This window comes from Oculina patagonica, unplaced genomic scaffold, assembly GCF_052425735.1.
Source record: "Oculina patagonica isolate OP01 unplaced genomic scaffold, crgOcupat unplaced2, whole genome shotgun sequence".
NCBI classification, from domain to species: domain Eukaryota; kingdom Metazoa; phylum Cnidaria; class Anthozoa; order Scleractinia; family Oculinidae; genus Oculina; species Oculina patagonica.
Genome location: NW_027558036.1, coordinates 2,093,525 through 2,112,500, shown reverse-complemented (window position 1 = coordinate 2,112,500; position 18,976 = coordinate 2,093,525). Strand labels below are relative to the sequence as shown.

The window sequence follows — 18,976 nt, the reverse complement described above, 5'->3', positions numbered from 1 at the left end:
AGCCAAGAGAAAAGCCAGAGAGAAACAACTTGAGGAGGCCAGGTGAGGCATGCTGACTATGTAACCCTTTCAATGCTTTTTGAATTAGGTTGGGGTGTACAAATGTATTTAAAAATTAATTATAATAACAGGCTAAGGCTTTGGCTGGTGGGTCTGCAAATACACCTGTAGTAAAGTCAGTATAATCACATGAAGCATTAATTGACATCATTGTCAGTGATTTGATCAAATAAACTAATTTAAAACACTCAGAATGCTAGCGACATGTATAATAATGTAATCTTCCTTATATACGTGCTAGCTAACATATCACATTTTGGAAAAAATCTTTTTATAGGCGCCTTGCTGCCTTGCAGAAAAGAAGGGAGTTGAGAGCTGCGGGAATAGAGTAAGTCTGTTATAGTCAGTTGTTCTTGTACAAAAGACTATATTATTCCAACCCTCCAAGTTTATTTTTTTCCTTAGTGGCCATTTGGCCACTGACTGCTCAAGTTTGGTCGCCACTGAAAAATTTTAGTTGCTAAATTAAGCTCACGATTCAATCCTTCTTCTCAATTTTGGTCGCCAGTCTGGCGACTTCGGTTCCAATTTAGTCGCTAGCTCCAAAATTTTGGTCGCCATGGCGACTAAAATGGTCTTAACTTGGAGGGTTGTATTCTCTACAAGAGTTAATCGTTTGAAAAAGAATCCTGTCTTTGCAGGTTGTACATGTGTGTAGGGTACATTTGTATGTGTTTAACTTAATGATTCTTAAAGTGGATATTTTACTCATCTCACATCACTGGATCTAAGAGTGAATTGAAACAGATAACTAATGCAAAATCCCAGTAACAAACAGGTTTGATAGACATCCCTGGAATAACTTCTGATATATTCTCATGTTAAATGTCATGTAGTAGTTCTCGCAAGGTCTCACATGAATGGCTCGCTTCCTTTTGAAAAAAAAAAAAAAACAATAGAACAAACAACATAAATAATCCCCCTTGCATGTAACGCTTGTTGAAGGAAGCCATCAAAAGACTCCTTGCTACATGTAAAGCGCCATGAGCCATGGATATGGCGCTATATTATTATAAATCTTTTATTAAAAATAAAACTTAAGGTAAAAGCTGTTAAAAATTGATTCTAAACGTTTTCGATCTGTTCGATCATCATCAGAGTGATGATGATGATGATGATCGAACAGATCGAAAACGTTTAGAATCAATTTTTAACAGCTTTTACCTTAAGTTTTATTTTTAACCTTTTATCGGCGAAATGTATATAAATCTTTTATTATTATATATATATATATGAGCTCAGAAACTACACTGTATTTTGTAGAGGTTTCAACAGCTGTATGAATACATTTTTTGCATATGAAAGGTGTTTGTACTCTTCCTTTCTTCAGGATCCGAAAACACCGGAAGAAGAGAAGAGGGGTGGATTATAATGCTGAAATTCCATTTGAAAAGAAACCTACTGAAGGTACTGTAAGCATGTGTCAATTGTTCTGAGAGTGAGCGGGCTGGTGATGTGTTATTGTATATTGCATGCTAGCTTTGACTATGTGCAACACTTGAGAGTGCGACCAGTTTTTGCAATTTGTTTCTAAAGAGTTCAGTCAAGGGACATGCTTATTTAGTTTTCTCCACTCGAAACTGAAAATTCGAGACTCACTGGCACTATGGCTGCTAAGTTTAATTTCCAAGTCAGTAAGTGTTGGAAAGTGAGAGAAGTCTTTTATTCAGGGTTTGTACTCTTCTTGAAAACTCTTGAATTTTAGGACTTCGATTTCAAGGCCTTGCAAGAACTTGAAATTGGTTTTCGGTCCTTGAAAGTCCTTGATTTTTTTATTGAACGTCAAAAGGCTTCAAGGCAATGAGAAGACCGCCAAAATAAACAATTTTTTAGTTCTTCAGCAAGCACATCAACGGCACAACAGCCTGAAAATCGTTGGTTTGAGGTAAATTTCATAAAAAAAGTCCTTGAAATTTCCAAGAAGGGTCCTGGAAAGTCCTTGAAAAGTCTTTGAAGTTTTGGCCCAAGAAAGTGTACAAACCCTGTTTATTGCAGATCATAAATTTTGTCTGGTTAGTCTCACAAGAGAGGAGCCAAGCAACAAGTTTTTTTTTTTTTCGTCTCACATAAGAAGTCTTGAGACTCTTCAGTTGAAAGTTGCATCCGTAAAGTTGAGTGTTGTGTCTCATTTGTCAATGTAAGTAATACTTTTGAAATGGTATCTATATAAAATTATATGTTATTTGCCGGCCGGGAGGTCCGTATTGGGAAAAACTGTACCCGAGGTCTTGAGTGCGGCTCGAGGCCGCAGGCCGAGGGCCGTGCTCAAGATCGAGGGTACAGTTTTTCCCAATACGGACCGACCTAGGCCGGTAAATAACGTTTTTTTTTTTTCCTACTTAAGTTTGTTTGGATTTAAGAAACCGTGAAAAAATCTGTCACAAAATCTTTGTTTGTATACGCGCGGATTTGATTTCAATGTCGAGTCCGACTTGATCGACAAGCAAGAGTCAATTAATTCCGAATAAAATAGCTTCGCTTAAAATGAACCGTACTCAAGAAATGTTCAGCTTAATTTACACTGCAGAAAATCAAGAAAAGTAAATGAAGTCATACTAAAATATAGCACAAATATGCCACAAAACCTAACACTTTTAAATCGATTTCGGCTTCCCGAACATTTCCCTATAAGCTTAAATATTGTTTTGAAAAGTCTTGATAGAAGCCTTGCAACTTTGCTAAGCCAATTTTTCTGATTCAAAAATACTCCTTGACCGAAAAGCAGTTTAACAAGCTATTAATACACTCGTATTTAACAAATTAATAATCTCTGCGTTGATTCTTATTCTGATAAACAGTGCAAAACTGAATGAAATGCGTAGCGTCTACGTACGGCACAATATTGTGATAATTAATTTGTCCGTTTTTAATCAAAGAATCTCATTTCCTTGAATGATGGTAAATAGTGTTCTGTTTAAGCAAAAAGTGACAGATAAACAATGCAGTTTAACACATAGAGTCCAAAAAACCGAATGAATTTTACCGCAATGGCGTGAAAATCATTGCGAGATGAACAAACAACAGCAAACTGCGAACGGTAAACTACAACTCGATTTTGTTGAGAAATAAATAAATACCTCGCCTTTTGAAGAACTTTGAGGCCTTCAATTCCACTGCTTTTTTGTCCTTTAGGATGGTGAGGCTATTTTTGTCTTTGGAGAGCAAAACTTTCATGTGTTCGTTAGATTCAAAGGTGCAAAATGATTTCGCGCCGTGAGCGGTCCGTATGCGGGGTCCAGATGAGAAAAACCGGACCGCTGGAGCGCGTGCAATTAGCCAATCAGATTAAAGGATTCAGGATTCCGGACCGCTGAGATGCTTGAGAAAAAAATAAAAATTGTGTATGTTTGACACTGTCAATTGATTTCATTGTAGGTTTTTATGACACGGGTGAAGAGGAACTCCCTGACTATCAACCTGATTTTAAAAAGCTTCGTCAGGATCACCTGGAGGGTAAAATGAGAGATGATATAGAACAGGTGATTATTGTTTCAATGATAACATAAAAAAATGAAAAAATATTTAACCTAGGTTGAAAAGTTAACCTAGTTTTAAAAAAATAACCTACCGTAGGTTAAAACATTTTTTAACATGAACATTTACCGTGACATTTATAGTACATGTAGGTGTAAATACTTGTGTTAAGGTGGCTGGTAACGGTTTCCAGCAAATTCCAGCTCTTATACTTTGACGGGTCAGTACTACAGATCTTTATCAGTTGATGCTACAATAATAGTCTGAAATTAATGCCCAATGATTGGTGAACATGTTGTGATTATTTTTATGACGTCTCTGGTTACTATAGCAACAATATTACCTGTTAAAAACACCCTTAATTTTGACTTTAAGTGCTTATAACTCAAAAACGAGCTCGGTGACCCCCATTTTTATTATTGAACATTGATCAGCATGTTAAGTTACAACTTTTTGCAAAGTTAAAAAAAATTCTACGAAGCGGTTTCAGAGCCACCTTAAAAATATGAAAATTTAAGGTGGCTCTGAAACCGCTTCGAAGAATTTTTTTTAACTTTGCAAAAAGTTTCAACTTAACATGCTGATTAATGTTCAATAATAAAAAATGGGGGTCACCGAGCTCGTTTTTGAGTTATAAGCACTCATGAAAATAATCACAACATATTAACCAATCATTGGGCATTAATTTTGTACCACTATTGTAGCATCAACTGATAAAGATCTGTAGTACTGACCTGTCAAAGTATAAGAGCTCGAAAGTCCTGGAAACCGTTACCAGCCACCTTAAACTGTTTTGTTTGCATTCATTTTCAGCCGTTTTCTTGAAATTGTTGTTAAATTTATTTTTTACAGCAAGAGAGAAAGAAAGATAAAGAAAAGATGAAGAAAAGAAAAGAGACTGACCTTCCAGGAGCTGTCATGCAAATTAACAAGTAAGCTGTTTTCATTGTGTTTGGAATTGCGTGTAGAAGAAAACAACAACAACAACAACAACAAATATTAACCGAAAGCCAACCATGACAACACAAAAATAACTATTGTCAGGTGGTCAATAAATCTTGTCTTCATTTCAGCTTTTTTTAACTTCACAATTCATCTATATGGCTTTAGTTACTTTTAGTGGTGCCGCACTCTATAGGGAACAACTGTCTAAATGCACGCGCTAAATGACGAATTTTATTGCGCGACCAAAAACTGTCTAAAAACGATAAAAATGTTTCAATTTTGTGTGCTTGCGGTTATTTCCACTCCAGTTTGCTTGCGGTTAGTTCCACACCGGTTTGCTTGCGGTTAGTTCCACTCCGGTTTGCTTGCGGTTAGCTTTTATTGGTAAGTAAGGGCAGCATTTTCAAAAATTAATAACTGTATCACTCGCATAGTACTACTTTTGTTTACGCCATTTTGCGCGTGCATTTAGACAGTTGTTTTCCCTATAGAGCGTGGCACCACTAAAAGTAACTTAAGCCATCTATATAGACAACGCATACATGTACATTTTTGTACGTTTACATAATTGGCCAGCTACTAACCTGTGTTAAGTCATTTCAGTTGGGCATGGTGGGATCTCTGAAACAATTTGGAGGGACAAAAAGAGCCAGATTCAAAATATTGATAAACATTTTGAGATACTTTTGAATCTGTGCACATGACATTTATAGGGAAAAATTAAATCCATGATTTAACTCCCATGGATCGTTATATGAATGCGAGCACTTAAAATAATTTTGATGCTTTTGACATCCTTTTAGGTTGAACAATCCTGATTCAGTAAAGAAACGTAGCAAGCTTGTTCTTCCAAAACCCCAGATATCCGACACAGAGTTAGAAGAGGTATACATGTATGATTTTACTGCAATATTTGATTACTGACTTGATGAAAGAAGTATTTTAGGGTCATATTTGATACTGGCTGAGAGGGTAGGGTCAATGCACTGTTGAAATACAGTGGAATTCTGTCCCGTGATATCTAAACCTCGATTTTGTGAATGTCCCAAAACCTCTACCCAAAAGTTGTTTCCCTTGGTTTGCTTCAACCAGTTGAGCACTGCATTTTTATTCCTGATTTCTTGAGTCAATTTTCGTGTCCATTGGAGATTTGAGAAATACTGGGATTCCACTGTAGTATGGAGGCATTCATGATAGTTCTAAGTTATTTTGTCTTAAGGGTATCTTCAACAATGGTAATAATTACTATTACAAGAATGCCTTACTTTTGTATGGCCTGGTACATACACAATTGTACAGTAGTTCAGCCAGAAGAGCAATTATAGAAGATGACTTGTGTTCCAGAGGTCAAGAGTGGCTGCAGTGGAATCTAGGGCCCCACCTTATTTTTTGGCTAAATAGAGGCCTGAATGGCCGAGAAAATTTTTTTTCGAGACTGGGCCCTCTCCTTTTCTTTTTAATTGCAACACACAAAAACATGTGGTCCGCTACTGGTACGTACAGTACATGACTAATCAGATGATAGATCAAACCATGTGAAAATTTCTGTTGGTGCTTGTGGTTTCCCCTGCAATACATGTACTTTCTTATCTCATTGTTGTTAAAGGATTTTTTTCTCTTTGACATCAATGGTTTCATTTCCTACTAGTAGTAGTTGTGAAAAACCTTTACTATAGTACATGTGTATGTAGCTTAAGTTTAGAGAGCTTTGTAGAAGGGTGCAAAACATTGTGAAGGTTTACAAAATGTGTCAGGTCCACGGGGAATCATATTTACAAAATAAATACAGTCCAGAGTAAATGAACATTTGTATTCATTATTGTTGTTGTTAGATTGTGAAAATGGGCCAGGCCAGCGAGACAGCTCGTTTATCAGTGGAAGACAGTCACATGGCGTCAAATGCACTTCTGAGTGAGTACTCAGTGACCCCTGCTGTGGCTCATGCCCTGAGGACTCCTCGCACACCTGCCGAACAAGACACAATATTACAGGTATGACTGGGTTATGATGTGTATAACTTAGTTTAATACACGACCCCACAAGCATTGTCCTTTAAACCCCTATCGTGTTTAAATACAGGTTATGATGATGATGATGATGATGATGATGAGTTGTGAATGTATGCATTATTACAGCATCACTTTGCACTTCTTTTTTGTAGTTGATTTTTTATCCCACCCTTTCAGCACAACACTGGTTTTTAAAGCATTAATTGTCCTGGAATATTGCTTCTTTTTGTTGATGTGGTGCCAGCTCATTATGTCTGAGTCCCACAATTTTTTGGGTTGCCCCAGCCATTGTTTGATGCATGCCCAGTTTAGCAACTTATACATGTACATGTACTCACAAGGGAAAGGTTCTGTGAGACTTAGGTGTCATCTTGCCCAAGAACACAACACAAAAACTTTAATCATGACTCAAACCTATAGATACATTATGTCCTCTGAACACCTGACCTATGCACTAACTGTACATTGTTCTAGGCCTTGGTGCTTCACTTTAGAATGATTAAACCCAAAGTCAGTACTTGCTGAAAGCTCTGCACTAACAAAATAATAATAATAATAATAATAATAATAATAATAATAATAATAATAATAATAATAATAATAATACTTTTATTTATATAGTGCTATTTCTATTTCTGACCAATAGCGCTTTACAAGATATTTACAATTAAAAATTACATATCTATATTAAAAAAGTTACAATTTGTATATAACAGAAAAAAAAAATAAAAGATCAATAAAAAAAATTAAAAAGACTAACTAACTAAAAGCTTTCCTAAAAAGATGTGCCTAAGTTTGCACTTAAAATATTACAGTACACCTTGGTCTATGTACATGTACATAGATGTACATGTACATACATGTGTGCAGTAGATGTACAGTGCACTTACAGGTACATTAGGTCCCTTCTAATAACCTTGCTGTGTGTTTTCAGGAAGCTCAAAACATCTTGGCACTATCGAATGTGGACACTCCTTTAAAAGGCGGTATGAATACACCTATGAAGCAGAGCGATTTTGAGGGTGTTACCCCAAGACATCAGGCTATTCAGACCCCAAACATGATGCTTGCCACACCTTACAGGACACCTCAAGGAGAGGGGGGAGGTAACTCTATTATAACTCTTACATGTGTATTTCGTTTTCAGATACCATATACTGTATCAATGTCTTATGCCTGAAAGTTGCTTGAAACTTAGTGTGTGTAAAGCTTAAGCATAAATTTCCCAGATTGACATTATATACTTGTGCCCACTCAGTTCTTAATGGTTATTGACTGTAAATTCTTGCAAAGCCACTGCTCTTTATTTTGTCAAGGAATCTGCATTTTCAAATGATTTTTGAATGAATGTCAAAACAATCCTTTTTGATCTTCGTCATTATTGATGGTCATCCCCACCTACTGTTTAGGAAATCAAACCAATATTATTGAGCCATGTTTCCTATTATTCAGACATGTTTCTCATTTTTTTAACAACTATGCACTATTTAAAGGGACAGTGTTATTAGAAGTCTTCTATGTTTTTGTGTAAATTATGATAGAATTGCGAGGGTGCACTCACTGATCAGCAATAAAACCTTTAAACAACAAAAGAAAGGCATACATGTAAATTCATTCTCCAAGATATGAATAAACCATGACATTGAAATGTTTTTTAAGAAATTTTCGTCCAAGTAAAACTGTCAATCTTTAAAACGTCAGCTCAACTTTTTCAAGTCTTAGGCCACTTCTTTCCTACCAGTCGGTAGCCACACCACCTTCTAACAATTTTGACTACAAGTACAGTACATTTTAGCAAGGCCCGGTCACTATTAGTGGATTACCAATTCATACCAACACCTTCATTGGATTTTCAATTACCTTATTATTATTATGAAATTTTTGCGACACTTTAATTTCGCGAATTTCGCGATTTTAAAAAAATCGCGAAATTAAAGTGACGCGAACAATAAGTGACGCGAACATAACATGACGCGAATATTAAGTGACTCGCATGTCAGTAATCAATGTAAATGGATGTTGTCGTCAATTGGCTCACTTGTAGACATTGTGAGAACTGCTCTGTTGTTGCTATTGCCGATATTAAGTCCCCCCCCTGCGTTTTTGTTAATTTTGATGTTATTGTTCCTTCGATGAAGTCGTTTTATATAATTCAAAGGTATGTCAAAATATATTGCCAAGAAAATGTAAATTGTGTCTCATTCAAAAACGCGAAATTAAAGTGATTCAAAATACAAAATTTTCGCAAAATCGCGAAATTTAAGTGTCGCGAAATATGTGCACCTCAAAATTGAGAAATTAACGTGTTGCGAAAATTTCATGTAATAAGGTAGCCCTAACTGTTGGTGACACTGCCCCTTTAATAAAAGTTGGGTTAAGCGATTGTGCTGTAGATGACCCTCTGTCCTGCTGCTTATTTTGTGTAAGGAACTACCCCACGCAGCATGGGTGGAACCCCTCAGAGGGGCGGCAGTGGTGGCACCACACCTGGGCGTGCATCAGTGCGAGACAAGCTGAACATCAACCCAGAGGAGTCTCTGATGGAGGAGTATGAATCAGGTTATGCAGTCAAACAACAACAGGCAAGAATATTCTCATAGCAATCACACTGCATTCATTAGGGAGACCAAAGATTTACCTTCCCGTATGCTGACTTTATGTACATATGATTGTACATGTACGTGTAACGCTTCTCTCATTGGAAATTCAGTGAGAATCTTTCCTCTTACAGTAAGCAATGACTGTCATTGCCTATGTTTTGAAACCTAGATGCCTACAGTATATAAAGGCCTTTTCTGATTCCCTAATAAATTATAATTACCGTAAAAACTCGTGTATAAGCCGCACTCGTAGATAAGCCGCACCCCCAAATTTCAAGCATGATTTTGAGAAAAAAAATAAAACCTGGCGGAAAAATGCCCAGTTGATTGTGAAAAAATGCTGGATTATGAGGAAATTTCAACAATCAATAAAGCTAAATTTGATTCCTTGAGCCTTTCCGATCGATGTGCAAGATGTACTATAAACACATAAACGGAAAACACTTCAGTCTTACCCGGAATTTTAGAACTTTATAGAATAAACATCATTTCTGCCAACTTTAACATTTTTGATCTTTTTCTGCCATTCGTTGACAGGTATTTCTTCGTTCATCACAGTTTTTACATCAAATTTTGCACCTGATTTTGCGCTGTGTTCGTGAAAGCGTTCGTAGCTTAGTAACCAGGCACTAGTATCCAGGCCCATCACCAAAAGACACGTGGAACGCCTGGGGGTTTAAAATTATTCACGGACGAAAAGCGTGGTTTTCGTCGCTGTTTTGAGTGGAAAAACTTTTTCAAAATGATCAGTCTCCTTGTTATTTTTGTTTGTGAGGATAGTAAAAAGCTGCTTTGTCGCTTATATGGAGCAATTTTTCAGTTTTATGCGCAAAAATGCGCAGAAGATGCGGAGGATGCAGTGTGAGCGATTTATGCAGATTTATGTGGACCCGTACGGCCGCACCACCGCATCCTGTCAGATGCCCTGTAAAATTGCATGCAATGGTCTCGTAGATAAGCCGCACCCACGATTTTGAGCCCAAAATTTCGGCAAAAAAGTGCGGCTTATACACGAGTTTTTACGGTACATTGTTTTTGTTTGTGTTGTTCCAGAAAACATCCATACCTCCCCCACAGAATGCATTTTGGTTTCAACCCTACCACCCCTTTTAGACTATTTTGGCTTTTGAGACCCCCTCCCCAACTCCTTCGGAATTTTCCATATATGACCTTCTGTGGGGTGGATAAGGACATTTTCTGGAGCCATGCATTGGCCTAACTACATGACTGTATAGGAAAACATGTTCAGTGAGAATCAAAGGTATCAACAAAGGTATCAAAAAGATGCTACGAGTTGATTAAGCAAATACAGTTTTGACTGCCAGCATTGCTGCAGCCTAGGACCTCTTTTTACAACTGAAATTGTTTTTTACCATTGAGATCTACCAAATAATAAATATTATGTTTCGTTGTTTCCTCGTAGGAAGAGTTGAAGGCGCAGCTGAGAGCAGGATTAGCATCACTTCCAACTCCTTCTAATGACTTTGAGATAGTTCTGCCTGATGTAAGTAGATGTTTTATGTTATTAATTATTATGCAATCTAAGTAAACTATATATATTTTAGACTATTAGTTTCAGGTCAGATGATTACCGTTTGATTTTAAATAGTGCTCTACATTGAAGGAGCCGTAATTGATAAATTGATAAAGGAGCCGTAATCAAAAATTATTCTGAAAAAACTTGCATGCATGCGCGGACCTGCGCGATAAAGACTAAATTATAATAACTTGTACTTTAAAATTTTTCAGAATAATTTCGATGTTCACCACAAAGCTATCTAGCACGCATTTGTAACAATTTTTTCTAACGCTCCGATGTCAGGTATCATAACATTGATGTGTAACTTTGTTGACGAAACTTTAGTCATTGGATATTTACTGATGAGTGGGCCAACCGATGTTGACCTATGGAACAGATCTGTCTCAAATCCATGTCCTCAAGTTTTGAGTAGTTCATCAATCAATTATATTCTAAACTATTATGTACGTTTTATGTTCAATTACCCCTTGCATTAGCGTTGTTAAGGGGGGGGGGGGGGGAGGTGCAGGGGAGACAAAGAGGATGCGTTTTCCCCCTTGATCGTGGCTCTTTTTGATTTCGCTTTCGCTTTCGCTGCCAGTTCCTTTTTTTCAAGCTTTGATCAGCAGTATTTCCATAATCTTCCATCTTGTGATCACCGTTTGCCAGCTCTGTTCAAGACAGTGCTGCTGTGTCATCAGAGGCTTAAGGGTCGTGCACGGCATACATTTTTAGACTACAGAATGGTGACTTCTACCCTTGAACCCTCTTGGATGGCCGAAACTAGAAGTTTTAGTAAGAGTTTTTATATTTGTTTAGACTGCAGAAGAGGATGTGGAGGATACCGCAGATGAGAGCTTTGTTGAAGATGCAGCTGATATTGATGCAAGAAGAATGGCCATGAAAGCTGCCGAAGGTTTGCAGCCTCAGTTTTTTTGTACTTACCCGGTACTCAAATTTTTATTAATAAAATTCAAGAAGAGTTTTCGCTTGTCTGAGTGGCAGATGTTGCCAACTGTCACTTACCCTCAGCTCCTTTGACTGCGCTGATGAAAATGATGATGATAATGGTGATGATGATGATGATGAAGATGATGATGATGATGATGATGATGATGATAATGGTTCTTACATAGCGCATTTACAGAGCCCAAGGAGCCCAGCATTTACAGAGCTCATTGCGCTTCACAATTAGAATTATGGAATGAGATCGGACATCAGCATATCAGGCGCCTTTGGCGGCCGCTATGATCTCCTCCCACCACCAAACCCATAGATACATGTGAATAGGCCAGACTGCAACACCACCCCCTACTCTTTGATAAGTGTGTGCGTCCCCTGCTGACCATAACACTGAAAATGAAGGAGACGGGGCCTACGGTTTATTGTACTTATCCGAGAAGACTATAACATCTAACCATTCGCAGATGTTATTGCAAAGGCAGCACTTTCTCCTCAAATATTTTAAGACCCCGAGTGATGGTCCGGTCTGGGAGTCGAACCCCTAAGACCTCCCGCATGACAGTCCGGTGCTCTATCAACTGAGCTAACCAATCGGCTAACTGAGCTTATCAATCTATAGTCAGTAAGACTGATAGTTAGTAAGACTTAGAAGAAAACTACCTTTTTTCCAAAATTCTCATTCTCAACGCTTATCTTATGTTGTTGTCCATTTTTATCCTCGCCTTTCGTTAGTTATCCTCACTTTCAAACCGCCGACCGGTTAGCTCAGTTGGTAGAGCGACGGACTACAGTGCGGGAGGTCTCGGGTTCGAGTCCCAGACCGGACCAACACTCAGGGTCTTAAAATAACTGAGGAGAATATGCTGCCTTTGCAATAACATCTGCAAATGGTTAGATATTCTAGTCTTCTCGGATAAGGACGATAAACCGTAGGCCCCGTCTCCTGCATCTTCAGTGTTATGGTCAGCAGGGGACGTAAAAGAACCCACACGCTTATCGTAAAGAGTAGGGCATGGAGTTCCCGGTGTTGTGGTCTGGTCTTTGCCCGTTGTACTGTGCTTACTGTGAAATGCTCGGAGATATTAGCTGTATAAGCTACTCTTCAAATCCGAGGGTAAAAAACAAAGTGAAGTGATGATGATTACTAGTCGAGTACTTTTCAACAGAACCAAACCATCATTGCTCTTACTATCAACCAAAAAACTAAACAGTATTGAAGTATCATGAGTCGGATATTTAGTAGAATGTTTATTAAATTTCCTTGTATCACGCCGTGTTGTTTAAATTGCAGAATTGAGAGAGATGAGACGGCGTTCCCAGGCTGTACAACGAAGCATGCCACGTCCCTCAGATGCGAATGCCAGTGTTCTAAGGCCAGCCAATGTTGAACCACCGCTCACAGGACTGCAACAGGTAGACAGGCCGACAGACAGACAGACAGACAGGCAGGCAGGCAGACAGACAGACAGACAGACAGACAGACAGACAGACAGACAGACAGAAAAACTGACAAACAGACAGACATTTATAAAGAGAACATTAACACGGCAATGCTGATTAAATGAACTGAAGTTTAGCTGCCCGATATGCCCGATATTTTAAGTCGTAATTTCTAAGTTTGTTATGTCTGGAACTTAACTTGTTTTATCTAAATCGGTTGTCTTCAGAGGTTCTTTAGATGTGTGTCGTACCGCATAGCCTCTCTTTGTCCTTACATGCGTTCGTTGGTTCCTTCGTTCGCTCGTTCGTTGGTTCCTTCGTTCGCTCGTTCGTTCGTTCGTTCGTTCGTGGGGCGGCGGCGTGCGTGCGTGCGTGCGTGCGTGCGTGCGTGCGTGCGTGCGTGGTGCGTGCGTGCGTACGTTCTTTCGTGCGTGTGTGTGCGTTCAATGAAAAAAGTCCGCTATCGGCAAACAAACTTACGAACAAACGAGGACACAATGTTGCAGACACAAATGTTTCCCTGTTAACCCCCCCCCCCTCCCCCCCGCAGCATTTGTTGCGGACACAAGATTTGTGTCCGAGGCAAGGAAATGTTTCTGACTTCTTTCAGAAACATTTTGTGTCCGCAACAAATGTTTCCCTGTTTGCTCGCCCAAAAAAAGCATCATCGGCAACAATGTGTCCGCGACAATGCGGCCTTGTTTGCCACCGGCTTTACATGTAAATTGCACTTTAGGCAAAAATAGAAATGTGTGTTGAATTATTACGAGGTTTAGTTATATTTTAATTGCTGGTTTAGGCGGAAGAACTTATCAAGCGGGAGATGGTTACCATGATCAGACATGACATTGTCAATCATCCGACAGCGCTGCAGATCGAAAACCTAACGCACAAGAAATCTAAAAGTGCCGCTCAGGCTGTGATCGCCGCAAATCAAGCAGCACTCGACAGCAATCCACTGGAATCGTTCACAGAGAAAGAGATCGCTAACGCAAAGGAAGCGCTAGCAGAAGAAATGGAATTCGTCAAGTCTAAAATGGCCCATGGTGATCTACCCATCGAAAGCTACACTAAAGTGTGGGAGGAATGCTATGCTCAGGTACTGTATACGATAAGGTACAGGTTGTGAATTTTGCATCTCACTCTGTGAATGAAACCCCAGAAGTGATTTCATGTTGTACTGTTTATTATGCTACACAAGGTGGTTCTATCTTTTAAGTATGCGGATGAAACCCTAGTGTGTGACCATTCAAATAAAAGCTATTGAAGAACACTTTCATGTGAAGTAGAAATGTGTACTGTTTATTATGCTGTACAAGGTTGTTCTAACTTTTAAGTCTGTGGATGAAACCCTAGTGTGTGACCATTCAAAAGAAAGCTATTGAACAACACTTTCATGTGGTACTGTTTATTATGCTGTACAAGGTTGTTCTAACTTTTAAGTCTGTGGATGAAACCCTAGTGTGTGACCATTCAAATGAAAGCTATTGAACAACACTTTCATGTGGTACTGTTTATTATGCTGTACAAGGTTGTTCTAACTCTTAAGTCTGTGGATGAAACCCTAGTGTTTGATCATTCAAATGGAAGCTACTGAGTATTGCTTTCATGTGGTACTGTTTATTATGCTGTACCAGGTTGTTCTTTAAGTCTGTGGATGAAACCCTAGTGTGTGACCCTAGTGTGAAAGCTACTGAGCAGTACGTATATGGTACTATATGTATATGGTACTATTTTTCTGTAGAAGGTTGTCATGACTTTGTAGTCAGTGGATGAAACCCTAGTGTGCGAACATTTGAATGACAGTTACTAAGAAGTAGTTTGATGTGTTGCTGTTTGTTATGCGTTTGCCCCGAAGAAGGGTTAAAGTACCGGTATTTAAATTAGAACAGCAGTTGATCTACCTCATTCACTCCAAGTCGTAACACGAATTCTTTCGTTTCTTGTAGGTTTTGTTTTTACCAACACAGCAGCGATATACCAGAGCAGCTTTAGCCAGCAAAAAAGACAAACTGGAGTCTTTGGAGAAAAGGCTTGAGGTGTGAACTTTCTTTGTCCTTCATAGTTGTAAATAGACTCCCTTTCAGTAAAGGACTTTGTATACGTTTTTTAGTTGAGAACTGACTGAGCCCGCGTTTTTCAGTCAGCTCAGTTGCTAAGCAACTTGACGTATCCTTATGACGTCATGATGACGACGAACTCACGGGCGCTTGTCTTTTGAAACATGAAGCTAATTGTCAATTTTTTTCTTTTTTCAAGATGAACCGAACGCACATGACCGAAGACGCAAAACGAGCGGCCAAAATCGAAAAGAAGCTGAAAGTACTTCTCGGTGGTTATCAGGTAGCAATGAATTGTTTATGAACTTCTTGTTTTAATTCATTTTATGTATTAGAACACTAACAGTGTTTTATCCCTTTCTTACCCCGAAATGTCTTTTTTCCGTACCAATGCTAATAGTGTCAAGTCCCATAGAGGTCTCCTTTTTGCGGCAGTTTGAATATCTGAATTACCAACCGATATCTTCGCTCCCAGTTACCCTTCCCATTTAAATGCGCAAACGTTTTTACTTTAATGGGGCAAATAGTAGGGCTGCAACGATACACCGGTGCACCGGTGAATCGCGATATTTTTTGTCAAGGAACGAGTATCGGTATTTCAACAAAATATTGCAGTATCGTGAAACAATAAAATATTCTTCATAAGCATTCAGAAATTACTGATTTTTAATGACTTTTTACCTAAGTCAAAGCTTTCAATAGCGATTTATTAAACTGAGGGACAAGGAAGTTCCATTCTACTTCACTTCTGATCACTTATTCTTTCAAGATGTGACAAGTAGTTGTCGACTGGCACAGCCTTGTGTGCCCACAAGCAAAAACATGCAGTTTATGAGAACTTTTCTTTGCAAATAAGTTTTTTACTGCTGATAAAGTGAAAAAAAAACTGAGTTACCCAACAGAATTTAGTAAAATTATGGCACTTGTCAGTTGTATGTAATGTTGTATCGTATCGTGTATCGTATCGTGGCGCTTGTATCGAGGTACATATCGTATTATGAGAAAATGTATCGTTGCAGCCCTAGCAAATAGATTGAAGGCATCCATTCTTTTTTTCCGGATGTCGGTTTTGTCAATCAAAGGTATTAACACTACGTTGCACATTATTGATATCTATCGATATATTCAGATGCCTTGTGTGAACTAAACACGGTTGCTTTTTTTCCCCTTCAGAGTCGAGCTGTTGGTTTGACGAAACAAATTAATGACCTTTACGAGCAAGTTGAACAGGCTCACACGGAGAAAGAAACATTCAGTTCCCTGAGAGAACATGAACTGAATGCCATTCCTAAGAGAGTTGAGGTATTGTGGTCGCATTCACTTTCTCAGTTTCTCGCAAGTGAACGTATTCTATTTATGAGTCCTAAAAATGCATAAAAACAAAACTACACGTAAGAAAACCTTTCGATTTCAGAATGAGAATTCCAAGGCTGTTACAATCATTGAAAACTGAGAAAACTCTGAAGTAGCTTTTAGTAGCTTTTACTTCGGTTAACTTCGGAAATCTTCGCAAGTCATCGAACCAACTTCGGAAATCTTCGGACGTTTTCGTGTACGGAAAACTACTCTTGTCCAATCAGAACCCAGTAATTTTGATAAGTTTACTAGAAGTGTGGATAATGCCCCCGTTTGCGATTAATCTTCTCAGAGCAGTCAATGGAGTTTAATTCGGAATTGCTATAGTTTTGCTTCACTACGCTCTATGATTGGTTTAAAAACTCGTGTCACCTTAAACCAATAGCGGCGTTGTTTATGTTTGCTGTGATCAGCCATCCTGATTGCCAAGGTGTGTGATTACTTTGGTTTTGGGTTTTTAAGGCACTCATTAAAAACTGCATCCTGTTTTGCTCAGACTTAGGGCCCTTTATACAATGCGTATTTTCTCATGGGAGGCAGCTTGGCCGAGCGGTTTAGGGCGCTGGTGTTGTAATCCGGAGGTCCAGGGTTCACAAACTTCACCCTGCCAGTAGCTGGATTTGTTTCTCGGTTGTCCCGAGTGAAAATCCTCGGTCACGCTTTGTATATAGCCCGGCCCTCCTGCCAGTTGGGATATTTAATCATGTTATGTTCATTTTGAATATTTGTTTCCTCTGACTCAGTGGCATTCCTGCAAACTAGCTATCTTGAAGCTAAGTGCATGACCACTATAAACAACATTTACATTTTTACATTTTTTAAATCCTGTTTTCCTGTCAGGCACTGAGAGAAGACGTACGAAGACAAACGGACCGTGAACATCAACTTCAGACGCGGTATTCACATCTCTTGTACGAGAGAGACGCGAATTACAATCAGATGCAGCATGGCCACTGATACTTCACCTCAAGTGTTGGCCTTCCTACATCTCCACTGCTCCAGCGACTTAACGGGCACTCGACATGCTGCTTGAGTGCAAACATTTTCTCGACTCAAAACATAATTATCGCATTGTTATTTTTATCGCATACTTATTTTTGCGGGAACTAAATGTCGCGAAAATGGAACGGGAATATTTCACGGGACTTGATTTTCGCGATTTGGCCAAAAAAAAAGGTTTCAAACCAAAAAAATACAGTAAAAAAAGCGTTAAGAATTAATTAATTAAAATCGCGAAAATTAATTCCCGCAAAAATAAGTAACAATGAGGTAGCGCACTCATCCTCTGTTATAAAATAGCCTATGCAAACGCGTGTTGTCATTGGCTTACAGGTGTGTTTCTGTTGCTCAGTGTTTTTAACCAGTAAAATGAGTTCATTGGACATTGGATCTCCCATAACATGCACGTAAAGTTACGCTTTGTATTTTGTACGTGTTATAAAAACGTGTTTGCAAAACTGCCATTTGCTAACCTTTGAGAATTGAGCTCTTCTGTGTAATTTAAACATTTACTTGCCTGCGGGTTTTTGTTCTTTTTGTTTGCCGAAAATTCGATCGAAAGAAGAAATTCAAGTATAAGGGAGCCAAGGCAACCACGACAGAAACACAGCACATTTCTTTTAAAGGAAAATAGTCTAAGGATTGTTTTAATTTAATGGATTTTCTCTTGTAGGTCAGTACTGTCTACAAGCTCAAATTTTTCACAAAACCCCGAATTTGGACATATGACTTTGTTGTTTTGCAGAGAAAGGTATAGCGCGCGTACAAAGCCATTGTTCTGCTCATAAAAAACGTTTGCTAAGTGACGATTTAGTAGCTGTTGTCGTGGTTGTTGAGGCTACCATTCAAACCATCATTCGGAGATTAACGCCCTTATGACGAGCCTGACGTACATGTGACGTCATGGCCGCGAGGATTGTTTACAATTAATCAGCAAGCTCGTTCCCAGGGTATTCTCGGCGGTCCTTTTCAAGATGGCGGCTTTTTTGGGAGGGGGTGGGGTGGGGGGTGTAGACCCTGTGGACGGGGTTGAATTATCAGTGCTTGCCAGATCAGATTTCACGTTTTATTGAAGGAAATAATTGCTGGTGCTATCGATCATCTCTTCCTATCTTTCTTTTGGTAACTAAATACAAAAATACGAGACCACATTTGTAGGAATAAAAAAAGTTGTTTATAAATCTTATGTGTTGCTGTATTAAAATATATTACAGAATTCCCTGACGTAACAAATACATTCGTATAAAGAACTGTCAAGAGCAAGGTCTCTTGTTTTACGAAGCGTTTTTACAATATCTTCAAAAATTATTACACATACCAGTTAAGCTTTGCAGATGTATAAAATAGCGAGGTTAATTTTTCATTTGTTCGAAGTTGGGTAATCAGGATGTTGGGTTCAGTTTTTTAACAGTGTTTTATAATATTTCATACTTCATAAATAAAAGAACAGTATCTAATAATTCGTACATTGCGAACGAATCTCGTAGGAAGTTTGCCAGTTTTCAGAAAGGGCCATCAATAGTTACACAGGGATTTTAAGACCGCGGACTG

General features: G+C 38.6%; 1 protein-coding gene across 1 annotated transcript in view; it reads left to right on the top strand.

The window, feature by feature from the left end:
- Nucleotides 1-18,606, top strand: part of LOC144640143 (cell division cycle 5-related protein-like) — a 27,394-nt gene extending 8,788 nt beyond the window's left edge. The window contains exons 6-22 of the mRNA XM_078499354.1: nt 1-42; nt 338-388; nt 1,391-1,467; nt 3,436-3,539; nt 4,387-4,466; nt 5,283-5,364; nt 6,312-6,470; nt 7,423-7,594; nt 8,916-9,070; nt 10,512-10,592; nt 11,427-11,523; nt 12,862-12,983; nt 13,810-14,109; nt 14,960-15,049; nt 15,270-15,353; nt 16,244-16,372; nt 17,267-18,606. The exon at nt 1-42 is cut by the window's left edge and continues 55 nt beyond it. Coding sequence (XP_078355480.1) covers nt 1-42; nt 338-388; nt 1,391-1,467; nt 3,436-3,539; nt 4,387-4,466; nt 5,283-5,364; nt 6,312-6,470; nt 7,423-7,594; nt 8,916-9,070; nt 10,512-10,592; nt 11,427-11,523; nt 12,862-12,983; nt 13,810-14,109; nt 14,960-15,049; nt 15,270-15,353; nt 16,244-16,372; nt 17,267-17,383 — 1,942 coding nt within the window. The 3' untranslated portion in view covers nt 17,384-18,606. The remainder of the gene's footprint in view (nt 43-337; nt 389-1,390; nt 1,468-3,435; nt 3,540-4,386; nt 4,467-5,282; nt 5,365-6,311; nt 6,471-7,422; nt 7,595-8,915; nt 9,071-10,511; nt 10,593-11,426; nt 11,524-12,861; nt 12,984-13,809; nt 14,110-14,959; nt 15,050-15,269; nt 15,354-16,243; nt 16,373-17,266) is intronic.
- The last annotated feature ends 370 nt before the right edge of the window (nt 18,607-18,976 follow it).